The sequence below is a fragment of the Delphinus delphis genome, chromosome 16 (assembly GCF_949987515.2).
Source record: "Delphinus delphis chromosome 16, mDelDel1.2, whole genome shotgun sequence".
In the NCBI taxonomy this organism is placed as follows: domain Eukaryota; kingdom Metazoa; phylum Chordata; class Mammalia; order Artiodactyla; family Delphinidae; genus Delphinus; species Delphinus delphis.
The window spans coordinates 73,197,204-73,210,884 of NC_082698.1; the positions used below are offsets into that span (position 1 = coordinate 73,197,204).

Below are 13,681 nucleotides of genomic sequence, written 5' to 3' on the forward strand. Positions count from 1 at the left end.
TAAAACTTAGTTATCTTTTATTGCACAGGACTAGGATGGCACCATTTATTCTTCCCATTCACATTGAATAAGTGACTATGACACAGTCGGGTCTACATAGGGACCAAGGTAGGTCATTTTGAAGAAAGAAGTCCAGATATAGCTACATCTCAAATGCTAACCCAGGGTTCTCAACTCACCAATTCAGGAACTGGCTTAGACTTGATTTAAGAATGTCTCTTGTAATAAACTGTAACGGAGAAGAATTTTTTAAAAAGTATATAGATATATACATATATGTATAACCAAAATCACTTTGCTGTACAACTGAAACTAACACAATATTGTAAATCAACTATACTTCAATAAGTTAAAAAAAAAAAAAAAAGAATGTCTCAAAGGCCTATCAGATGGGTCAAGAACCCACTGGCGAGAGCTCTTTGGACCTTCCTCCCAGGAGGACTATACCATCATATGTAGGGTGTCCATATAATTTATGGTCTGAAACAGGATACTTCTGAAAGTGAAATATACTACAAATGATTAGGCCAAAATAATAAAAGTAAACAGGCTGACCTAGACCAACCAGAAGGAACATGGCAGTAAATTGGGAGAGTCAGATTTTTAGATAACACAGTTTGATAATGTTTTTGAAATCCTAGGTCTAAAATGATTCTGGGAGTTAAAATCAACTTGTAATGACTACTAAGGGCAAGATGTGGGGAGATGCTAAAGTTACTTGTTCAGTAAATATTTATTGAGTGCCTTCTGGCTAAAGGGACTGTGCTGCACTTTGTGTAAGAATATTACAATGAATCAAAAATAATCTATAGCCTCAAATCATATAGAGGCTTAGCAGGGGTAAGAAAAATAACCACAAAATAAATTAGAAAGTGAGATAAGTGTGAAGAGAGAGCTGGCGATATAGAAGTCCAAGAATGATCAGGAGACAGAGATCATCTTCAGCTATAAAGCAATCAGGGAAGTCTTCAAACTATTATCATTGATTTCCTGGTGATTTTAAGAGTCACTTCTTCACTAATGGCGTAAATACATCTATTTAAATTGAAACTCTATCACCAAGAACATTTACATCCATCCTAAAAGAAAGGAACATGAAAGTGGTTCACTATAGGTATATACCCGATGGAGAAGACGAGAATCACAAGATGGATGAAAACCATAAAGGGATCGTAAAGGAATTTGATACTTCTTAGATGAGAGAACTTTAATTTATAATAACTGAAAATAAATCCGCCAGAGAAAATGTAATAAATGTCTTTTTTTCTAACTTTGCACTTTATAAAGGCTATGGCTTTTGTATAAAACATTCATCTAAAAACTCTTGAAAATGTTCAAATGCAAAGGATTAGAAAAACAGATGAGCAGGATTGTACTGTAGTTTTCACTGGAATTACAGAAGTATGATTTAGTCCCATGAATTAATTTCTTTGACATATCTGTGACAACTTCTTTATTTCTAGGATTTTGTGAAGTTTTTCCCTTTTTCGAAAGTGGGGGGAAGGGAGATGATATATCTCTTACTACAAAGTAGGTAAGTCTACCCAGTAATTCAGACACTGAAATCAAATGTTTAGAGGCATCTCTAAAAGCACAAAATCCTTATCTTTCCTATTGTGATCTATATGAAAATCAGATTTCTGAATTTCATGATCAATAGTCTATTTTGAGTAATTAGCCTAATACTTTGAAAATGGATACAGAGAAAATCCCTGCTGAGGAAATTGTTCAAAATAATCATAAAAATCTGTGAACCAACATAACCATCAATAATATTTAGCATCTCCTTTCAAAACACTAAAGCTTTACATTAGTTATTTTTATAACTAAGGAACACCAAATTTATCTTCTCCATTTCACAGATAGAAGAACATTATATCTATTTATCCAAGAGTATGTCATGAGATAGTAAATGCTTAGAAATAACAGATCTCATATTTATCTACATTTTTTTAAACAGATGAAAAATGTCATTTGCATAAGACACAGTGACATAGACCATGTCACTTTTAATATTATATTTTAAAGACTTCTCAAACTAAATCCTGCATTTCATTTTTTTTTTTTTTTTTTTGCAGTACACGGGCCTCTCACTGTTGTGGCCTCTCCCATTGCAGAGCACAGGCTCCGGACGCGCAAGCTCAGTGGCCATGGCTCACGGGCCCAGCCACTCCGCGGCATGTGGGATCTTCCCGCACCAGGGCACGAACCCGTGTCTCCTGCATCGGCAGGCGGACTCTCAACCACTGCGCCACCAGGGAAGCCCTGCATTTCATTTTTAATGTTTATAACGAAACCAATTCCTAACTACTGCATATATATTTAAATTTAATTTCTGGTCTACTGCTAAAAGCTCCCTGAATTCCCCATTCCCCAACCTAGGCAGCCTACATTTGGATGACTTGTCCATTTTTTTTTTTTTTTTATCATTACCTGCATGTTGACATATGATGGCCGTGGGGCAAGGCGGGCCCTTTCATTGTTCTGCTGGGCAGCGGCAGCCCTCTCTGCAGCACGCTCACTCCCTGGAGCCTTCTTGTCAGCCAAAGGGCTTTCTGCAGTACTCAGCTCAGGCTCTGAGAGCAACCTGTCAGTGCTGCTGTGAAAGAGAGTTTGGGATTGAACACTCCACCATTACATACAAATGTAGCACACATTTCCTAGGTGCCACATTGACTATGTAGGTTTACCACTGTCAACCATTTACACGTATTATCTCATTTAATCCTCACGGTACTGCTATGAGGAAGGCAGTCTTATTATCCCTATTTTTCAGATGAGGGGAGTACCTTGTCCAAGGTCATACCTCTGGTAAATGGTAGAGCTGGGATTTGAACCCAGACTTTCTGACTCTAGAGATGGTGCCGAAACTATTTCATGATCTATATTCACACACATTAAATATAGCATGTATGATACACTGTATGCAGTACATATGAAATAGACATACAGACAAGATTTCTAATTTACATACATCAAGGAGATATCCCTGACCCATGTTTACACAGTCTAAACAAACTGAGTCAGCCGGAAGGCATGCAGATGATCCAGTTCTTTTGTGTGCCATATACATGATGTTGCTAACAAATCGGCTATGATAAAGGCAGCAGGTAAATATTCTTTAACATCTGTTCAGGGTGCAGGGAAAGAACACGAAAGTGCTTCTTAAAATGGGGGGCAATTATCTGAATTATAGGAATTTATAATGCCCTATACATGCACCTCAAGTTCACATCCAAGGGCATGTTAGGCTCAAGTAAAACAGACATATCAAACAGTATTAGTCAAAGAGCTGATTTGCTCACACATTCTTCCTTTTATCATTCACTCTTCAGTTGTACCAGGGGAATTCAGAGGAATTTAGAAAGGACTATTAGAATACAAAAGGAGCAGCAAAGAACTTTGTTTGACAAAAGTTCAGAGAGGCTTCACACAGGCGTGTGACCTGGAATTTAAAGGGCATCTGCAGGTTCGCCATTGTGTAACAGCAACTCAGAGGGAACAGCATAAGCAAAGGAAAGGAAGTGTGCAGTCACTGGTGGTTTTAAAGCCAGAGTGTGACAAAAATTACTGGAACAAAATAAAGGATTGATAGAGCTGATAAGAGACTGGAGACAGGGAGACCATTCTGGAGGTTACAGCTTAATTCAGATGAGAGATAATCAGTTCACACTTACACACTCAATGAACACATTTAGTGATGAAAGGAACAGGTATATACTTCAAATGCATCAACACAGAGGGAAAACAAAATCATTTCTCTAACCTATAATAAATAATGTTAATTTGGTGTATTAGTATCATGTTAAGAAAAACACAAGTAAAGCAGATTTGGACAAAATGGGAACAATGGTAGTTAATCAAAGAGTTTATAAAAGCAAAACAGATTTTGCTAAGAAAAGGAGGAAATAAGAATATATATTAACACAACACTGGAAATAACTATACTTCAATAAAATCAATTTTTTAGTTAAAAATAAATATATATGTTATATTTGCCTAAACACACTCTATTCTGTAACGATATAAAAGACAGGAGAGGAAATTGGGTAGATGAAGTGGATGGGAACAAAACCTTTCGATGTAGAAGCATTCCACTGTTTTGCGTTTTTAAAATGTGAATAGACTGCCTATTTGAAAAAAATAAAATAAATGGAAGAAGTAAGGATAACACATTTGTTATCCCTAATGGTGCTATGGTAAGGGAGAATTATATTTAATATAACATATGCATTTATACTCACTGTGATTTGTAATAAGTAAAATCATGATACTGCCAAGTATTTATTACCAAAGTGAACAATTCACTACCTTGGAACAAGGGAGCCATAGTTTAAGTTGGATAATTCAAAGCCAAATGAAGGAGAATTCACACTAAGAAAATTTCTTACAGCAAAAATCGGAGAGTTAAAATTGCCCTGCTGATTACTGAAGAGCAGAGAGAATGCTAAAGTTTCAGAGCAAAAGAGATGGTTTAGGGAATCCAGAAATAAACCCAACCAGCTAAAGGAAGGGGGGAGATGACAGAGAAGATTTAAGGGCACTAAAAAGGAGATAGAAGGCCTAAAATGGAGTCACTTGTACTAAACCCCACATCAACAAACCAAGACTTGATACCTAACCTAACTGCAGTTTCAGCTTCTCCTAGGAATGTAATCTTAACCAGTCCTGTCTGGAATTTCCTGGCCAACACTAGTGAGGTAACCCACCAGATAGACCGCTGTCTTCTCCCAAAGGAAGGTAACCTTGCCTGAAATAATCCTTTCTTTTCTTTATGACTTCCTTGTCCCTCCTTTTTTCTCCTTTTAAAACGTTTTCTTTTCTGCAGCATTTTGGAGCTCCTTTCTATTTGCTAGATGGGATTCTGCCGATTCATGAATTGTTGAATAAAGTAAATTTGATCTTTAAACTTACTCAGTTGAATTTTTTTTTTTAAACAGATCTGATGGCAGTAATAGGACTGAAGGAGACTTCCAATAACTCTGGGAATGAGAAACACAGGTGTGGCACCTGCAAACCCTCTTGAGTTCTCTGTCTCTCTCACTGCTTCTGAGGACTGTAGGTAACTTCCTCTCAGTTCTGAGCTCTGCTCTCTTTGCACTGAGCTCCCAATCTAATTGGCTTTCCAATACAGGGCAGGTCAGCTGGATCTGGCAGATGATTCTGCCAGGAGCAGAATCATCTTTAGCCTTTATTTCAGACCACAATAGTCAATTAATTGGTGGAAACCCCCAGGCCTTGATTCTGTCCCAAGATCCATGTGGGAACTATCAGTTCTCCATGTATGTGGAGCCCCTAGTCCTCAGTCTCCATTTGTTGAGGTCTGTTGGTTCAATTCTTTCCCCAGGCCAAGGTCCCATGGCAGGAATTGGTGGTATACACGAGACCTTTACCTGGCTGGGACACAGCAAAATCCTTTGGTTACTGCCAATTTGTTAAGGTGCATGTGTTTATCTTGTTTTCTGTAGATAAAAGCTACCACTAATAGGAATCTCAGAAGCCAAAAAGCCACAAAAATTCGTGGGCATGGGTGAAGCACTTAAAAGCTGATAAAGTACTCTCCACCTAACTCAAAGGACTCCCGTGTTCAAATAAGCTAGTCATGGAACAGGTTAGCTTGACACCAGGTCATCCACCAACCTCAAGAAGATTTCCGTGAAACAAGGTTCACTGTAAAATACCACACAATCCCCAGGCCCACAGCACATCCTTCTTAGATATTGATCTGGCTCCCCCAAACCCAAAACGCCTTAGCTGAAAGAAATGGGATCCTTAAAATTCAAAGAGTTAAGCACTCCACCTTCTGGTGCACTTGCTTATTTTACATCTAAGAACTATGGTCCTGGAAGCTATAATTATCTATAAAAATGGCAAAGTGTTACTAAAGATGACCTACAATTAGAATGGCCATTATGAGTAATGTCCCAATTATATAAGATCATTTAAGAAGTGCACTTAAAAGCAAGGACTCTCCACTCCCCCCCTCAAAAAAAATGGTATAGCTATTTTAATTGGAAGGCAGAAAACTCCAAAAGGCTTCAAAATTCCAAAATAGCTTCAATGAAAGATTCATTGCAAAAAGGCTAATGAAAAATTAAAGACACAAGAGGTACCTAAAACAAGAGACAATAAGACTGACGTAACTATTACTGCTCCCCTCTATCCTCTTCTTTTTTTTTTTTTTGGCCATGCTGCACATGTGGGATTTTAGTTCCCCAACCAGGGATCAAACCCCAGGCCCTCAGCAGTGAGGGCACAGAGTCCTAACCATAAGGGAACTCCCTACCCTCTTTTATATGAGTACTCACTCCAGTAATCCTGTCTAAATTTCCTTTCCACTCTGAAGAGACTAGAAGATCACAAACAAATGTCTGACAGGTTAGTGGTCATGCAGTGAAACCACTGGGACCCTGTGGGGCTCCTGGGCATGCTCCTGGAAGCCTTTCTGTGTCCCCTGTTTCTTGTTTGCAGGGAATAGACTCCAGCCTCTATGACCTTCCCTGGGTTCCAAAGGGCAGATTGGAACAGTTGCTAATTAGGGAAGGGAGGGGATACAGAGACAAGGGAGGAGCAGTCAAGAAACAATAGTGCAGCCTCGGGGCAGGGTGCTGATTCTGCATCAAGGGACACACAGAACATCTTTGAGCTCTTCTACAGAACTAAAGACTCCAACAACTGGAAGACAAACTGCCTGATGAAGCAATCCTCATTCCAGACAGAAACTCACGGTTTGACAGCCTTGAGAACCAGAAAAGCTCATCAGGAGACCACCTGAGGCCAGATTAAAGGATTGCAGGCCCCGCACACACCCTGCTCCTATCAGCAACCCCACCCGTGAACCACTGCTATAACAGTCCTCACCAAATCCTCCCAGGTTAGGACACACAGTTTTTCAGGGCACAAGCCCGCTGTGGCCCTCTTTGCCCAGCAAAGCAATAAAGCTGTTCTCTTCTACTTCACCCCACACTCTGTCTCCAAGATTCGCTTCAGCACTGGTGCACAGAGGCTGACTTTTCAGCATCAATAGACACCCTCATATCTACCCTCAAAGGAGGGCCCCTGAATGAGCTCCTCCCAGAATTGAAGAGATTCTGAGGGATTTTCTTATAAACTGCTACATTATTCCCTTAAACAGCTAAGGGAAACTAAATTAAAATTCATGAAAAACCTTGCCAAATTCTGGTAGATACTAGAGCTACACCCTCTATTTTAAACCTCACTTGGAGCCTATAGGTGGGATCCTGGGAAAACTGGCAGAAGCCCACGAAGGGAGAAAATTCTTACCAGAGTCAGCTCTCCTGGGTCTCTGTCTGTAGTACCCAATAAAGAGAGGAAAATAAAATATTTTTGGCACCCTCTTCTGGAATACCTCTTAAGTCTAAAGGGTTGTTCAATACTGCCAGAAATATTTACTGCTTGTCCACACCGAAAACTGACAAGATAGTTAAAATATTTTTTTTTAAGTAGCTCTGCAGTCAATAGTTGGTCAAAAATTGGAAGCTGATATTCAGAGGCTGATGGGAATTTTTTTTACGTCTCCTCCCTTAAACTAAAATTAAACTATGCACTCAGAGGGGAAGAAAAACCCTCTAAAGGCTCTGTGAAAGGATTTACTAAAACATTCCAAAGGCAAACAGCTCTAAATCCAGAACACAGAAATCTTGTGGTTCCCACCTTAGTTAGAAATCTTCTCCCTGATATTTAAAAAAAAAAAAAAAAAAAAAAAGCAGATTAAGGATAATGTAGTTGGATGGGTGGCTCAAACTATAATGTCATTTAGGCTGCAACCCAATTCTTTGAGGAATTGAGACCAACTGTCCTTATCTTACAAATCTTTGCAAAACTAGAAACTAGCTGTAGAGGCAGTTCAAAGTCCACCTATTCTTTTTACCAATCCTAAAACCTCCCCTATTCAGAAGGCTTATAAGTATTGTAGAAATTCTGGCCTTATAGGAAGAAACCAAAGTCCTTGGAGGAAGTTGCATTCTTTCCCTGTACCTTTGAGATGTAAATGTTCTACAAACTTTAGGGAGGTAATTCTTTTTTTTCTTTCTTTTTTTTTTTTTAGAGAGGTAATTCTTATCAGAAGATGAACAAAAGGGAAAAGGTCATTTGAAACTTAGGTGGACAAAAAAATTTTTAAGTGTCTTCCCCACAAATACAGTAAAAAGCTTCAGCCGTCTGAGCAGGTAAACTTAACTTATTCCATCTACCAGAAAACAACTTAAATCCAACTTTTTTTTTTTTATTACGAGTGAAATTTTGTATTACTGTACCTGATTCACAGCAGTAATTAAAAAATGGAACCCAAAAGGTCTCTGTTTATGACTGTCAGTTTATGTGTGTCTATGTATGTGTTGCAGATATATTGAATTTTCCACCTCCGGATGGTATTGCCAAAATTAATTTGTAAAAGAGCTCTATGTAAGTGGCTTTAAAAAATTAAGTACTTATATAAATTAAGTAAATTGAATCCAGTAGTCCCCCTTTATCTGTGGATTCACTTTCCATGGTTTCAGTTACCCACAGTCAACCTCAGTCTGAAAATATTAAATGAAAAATGCCAGAAATAAATAAGTCATACGTTTTAAATTGTTTGCTGTTCTGAGTAGTGTGATGAAATTTCTTGCCACCCCACTCCACCCCATCGTGGAATTCCCCAACCATCAACATCATCATAGCTCAATGATCCAGGATCAGATCCTCCATCTGATATATCATCAGAAGGTCAACAGCAGCCTACCACTACATCACGATGCCTACATCACTCACCTCACTTCAGTTCATCACATAGGCATTTTAATCATCTCACATCATCACAAGAAGAGGAAGGGTGAGTACAGTACAATAAGACATTTAGAGAGAGAGGGAAAGTGAGAGAGAGATACCACATTATTATAATATATTGTTATAATTGTTCATTAGTTATTGTTGTTAATCTCTAATTAAATTTTATCATAGGTATATATGTATAGGAAAAACCATAGTATACACAGGAATTCAGGACTATCCATGGTTTCAGGCATCCACTGAGAGTCTTGGAACTTATCCCCAACAGAAAAAAGGGGATTACTACAGATGTTAAGTGGGATAAAAGTTTTTCAGTAAACTTTTTTTTTTTTTTTTTTTTTCCCCGTGGTACGCGGGCCTCTCACTGTTGTGGCCTCTCCTGTTGCAGAGCACAGGCTCCGGACGCGCAGGCTCAGCGGCCATGGCTCACAAGCCCAGGCGCTCTGTGGCATGTGGGATCTTCCCAGACCGGGGCACGAACCCGTGTCCCCTGCATCGTCAGGCGGACGCCCAACCACTGTGCCACCAGGGAAGCCCTTTCAGTAAACTTTTAAAATAGTTTCTCTAAAATCTTTTTGGTAACCTAAACCAAAGTTTTGCTAAATTAAAGTAAATGATGGATTGTCATTGAATATCCAGATCATTTCCAAGTAAGATAAAATACTAAAACATTAATTACTGAACACAGGTTTACCACTTTGGGCCTTTTTATTTTTTTACAGAGAAACTAAAGATATTTGGATACATTAATAAACGTGTTTTGTGCCACACTGAGAAATTTACTATGGAAAAGCATATGTTTCTAGACATTGTAAAAAATATTAATTTGTCAGGTCACACAATTGTTTACTTCTTTTCACTAAAAAGGTTGTTTAGGGTTAAAAATTAAATATATATTATATAAATATGTTTATAATATATATATGTATATATATATAATTAAAGTTACTAGAAATAATAAGGAAACATTTCCATATTCAAGGAAAGTAGGATGTGTGTTTTCAGTAAAAGAAGGTATGAGGAATGGAGAGGAATTTTTGTTGATGAAAATAAAACTAATTTTGTCCTGAAGTGAGACTGGTTACTGCAGAATGGGAAAGAAGAAAACATAAGACCAAACTGTAGAAGTTTTGTGGGAAAGGAATCTTGGGAAAGGAATTTTATGTGTGGTCAAGCTGGCTAAAATTAGAATGAATTTAAGTGGGAAAAAAATGAGTTTTAATATCAAAAGTACATCAGTGCAAAATCAGAATTGATTTTCTCTCTGTTAAAAGAATAAGTGATTTTGAATTACTGGTCTGCTCTTAGTAAGAGATTGTAAAAGGTTGTTATTTACCTTTAAGTAATCTGCCTAGAAAGCAAGTATTTTGTGCTTTACCAAAATAATTTCCTGTAACAACTATTTAACTTTCTATATTTGCCTGTGTGGTCTTCAATTGTCACTTTGGTTAAATGGATAAGTAAATGTTGTTTCACAGTGACCTATGATCCTATTTGACCAAGTGTTTTTAAACCTTTTGATATTTTTGACAAACTTCCCCCAAATCAAATCCCAAATGAAATCTTTCTGACCTCAAACTAACTTTGGGATTTTCCAGAGGGCTCCTGGGACACATCTCAAAAGATTTGTTCCCTCTTCTTATAAAAGGAGAGATTTTAAACTAATTAGGCTTCTTTGATGTGTTAAATTACATGGGAAGTATTGTCAAATAAAAGTAATACTAAGCCCTCTCTATTTTGTATTTGTATAGGTATATAAGTGTTCCAGAGCTGTGTGAAATTCCTAGAGATGTGATATGTCCAGGTATAATGTTATCAGTCATAATTAATATTAACGTAAACTGGTGTATATCACAGAAATAACTACATTTCTTTATCAAATGAAATCTCATCAGATCTTGAACAATGGGCATTTTTAAGTCTTTGTCATTTACAGAGACTTACTGTCTTAGATGCTTCTGCAAAAGTGTTCTTACAAAAGTGTTTCATCTTCAAGGAGATTCATGGGAAGGATTTTAACAAATGCATGTTTCTGATAACATAAAGGTCATAAAACTGAAGTGGATTCAAGCAGAACAAATATCAATTATTGTACATGGGACTAAATGAACTGAGGAGAATGATTATAATTTTTTAATTATTTTTTTTTGTTTGAAAAATTGCTAGATCCTTAATGTTTTGTTTTTCCAGATTTAAGGAAACCTTTTTTCCTAAGTTATCGATGACTTACAGCAATTTGGTAAAGTATACCTTTGTAAACAAAGACGAAACATTTACTTTTCTCCCTACCTGATCCCTCCAGAAACTCTTTGGAAACTCTTCTGTATTCTTTGCACAGCAATACAGTTAGTTATTTGCAAAGGTCAATAAGAACCTGTTCTCCTTGTAACAGAACACATTGGAAACACTGGCTATATTACCAAAGCTTTGACTGAAATGTCATATTTGAGAGAGACGTACACAGACTCAGATATGATCTGACAGCTTTAAGGAACTAAGGTTAACTTAATAAAGCCAATAAAGCCCCTTGAAAAAGATTGGCCTGGTACTCTGATTACAGGGTTCCTGGCAGCCTTACCCAGTGAGTAAGGAAGGTCATTTCCTGGCAGGCCCAGGAACTTCAGGTTATTTTGGGGACCTTATGAAGAGAGGAATTCACCCAAACTATAGGTATTGTGGGTAAAATCTGATGGCGAGTCCTTGGCTTGGCTTTCTGGCCTCAGAGGCTTTTAAGAGTTCAATCTGAGACTCCTTATGAAAAAAGTTCCTGCAAAGCAGTTTTAAAAAGTACTCATACAATACAATCACTATTCTTGCTGCACTTATGTAAATAAGCCAATTTTAAAGCAAACAAATTAGTTTAACTGCAATTATCTTTTGTTTTAAAAAAATGGAAGTAACTGTGGAGAGAAAAATGTTTGTACTTTTGTCGATATTAGATTCTAGTGCTATTAATTTTGAGGTTTTGTTATATTCCTGTAAACTGGACTGGATCCTGAATTCTTCTAGTTCCCTTCAAATAACTAGCCACAATTCTCCAAACTTATGTTTCCAATTTTCTCCCACCCTTCTGATTTGGAATCACTAAGAACAAAGACGGTCCTTGAGTCTCCTTGGAAGGGACTATACCAGATCCTCTTCACTACTTAAGATGGCAGCCAAACTTCAGAGACTTAGGTACACATCTCACAGCTGAAGAAGTCCCCACCTGACATCTGGTCCCGTACAACCAGCTGGAGACCTCAAAATCAAACTGACTAGTTGGAGAAGTAGCTGACACTGAGGCAGACTGCTTCCTCCTGACACCCCAGATCAAGACTTCACATTTTAATTAAATATGAAACCTTTTTCTTCTCTTTTTCTTTCCTTTACTCTGTCTAGCATTGATCCAGAAAGATAATACAGTCATCTGAATCTCTCAGGCCATTGCTAAGGGAGGTGACCTCTGTAATTTAGAACTTTTTATTTCAGGTTAGGAGATTTACTTCCCAAATGCACTGAAAACTTAAATGACTCATGGCTTGAATGGGCAAATGCAACAATCCCTGCAAGTGAATCCATGAACAGCACCACTTTAGTGGGAGTGGTTTGTGCCCCAACAGTATTTATCTTTGTCTGTGGTGGTTATCGTTCTCCTCGGGCATATGGGTGCCTAGATGGCTGGCGCATAACAGGGCAATGCCTCTTGAGTTATCTAACTGTGTCCCTAACTATTTACAAACAAACTGAGACACTTCATTGGACGACTCCCCTGAATTTATATTGCAGAGTTAGAAAAGTCCAGGAGGCTTTCATGGTTCAGGATTCACATTCCACAGCAGGGCCCTACTCCCAGGGTTAAGAGTAAATGTAAATGAAACTATAATCAGGAATCTCTCCTTAACTCTTGAAAATACTGCAAAATCTAACAAGACAGTAGCTGCCCAACAGAATTCCTTAGATTCTCTGGCCAAAGTTGTTCCTTTTTTTTGTTTTTTTGCACGGGCCTCTCACTGTTGTGGCCCCTCCCGTTGCGGGGCACAGGCTCCGGACGCACCGCACAGGCTCCGGACGCACAGGCTCAGCGGCCATGGCTCACGGGCCCAGCCGCTCCGCGGCATGTGGGATCTTCCCGGACTGGGGCACGAACCCGTGTCCCCTGCATCGGCAGGCAGACTCTCAACCACTGCGCCGCCAGGGAAGCCCCCAAATTTGTTCTTGATAATAGAATAGCCTTTGATTATCTTTTAGCTGAACAAGGGAGTGTCTGTGCTGTGGCCAACACTACATGCTGAACCTGGATTAACATTCTGGGCAAGTGGAAACTCAGTTAACTAAAATCACTGAGCAAGCCACTTGGCTTAAAAAAAGGACTCCTTCCGCAGGGTCTTTCTTTGACTTATTTGATTTTGATTGGTTTGGGTCTGGGGGACTATGGCTCCGAACTGCCCTCCAAACATTGGAAATGATTCTACTTATAACAGTCATAGTAGTCTCCCTGGTGCACTGTATTCTCTCAAAAGCTTTAAATGTATGTTTGCAGCCACTAACCACTGAGCAAATGACCTCCCTAAAACTGGAATGCCAGAAAAGAAAGGAAGAAAATGACTGACTAAAACAACTGTGAGCCTCAAGTCATGACCTGTGAATACCACAGAGATTCAATAGCAAAAAAAAGAATCATGACCTGTGAACACCACACAGAGGATCAGTAAAAGCTATAGGAACTAAACTATAGAGAGGTAGCTGAGAGTGGTGCTAATGCCTTAAATTTTGATCACATCTCTCACTTGGGCTGAAAGTCTGATCGAAAGGAGAGAATTGTGAAAAAAGGGACAACAGGCCCAAAATGGAGTCACTTGTACTAAGCCCCGTATCCGCAAACCAAGACCTGATACCTAACCTAACTGCA

General features: G+C 38.5%; 1 protein-coding gene across 1 annotated transcript in view; it reads right to left on the bottom strand.

The window, feature by feature from the left end:
• BICC1 (BicC family RNA binding protein 1) overlaps nt 1-13,681 on the bottom strand; it is a 300,909-nt gene that overhangs the window by 22,954 nt on the left and 264,274 nt on the right. The window contains exon 15 of the mRNA XM_060034957.1: nt 2,434-2,599. Within this exon, the coding sequence (XP_059890940.1) occupies nt 2,434-2,599 (166 nt within the window). The remainder of the gene's footprint in view (nt 1-2,433; nt 2,600-13,681) is intronic.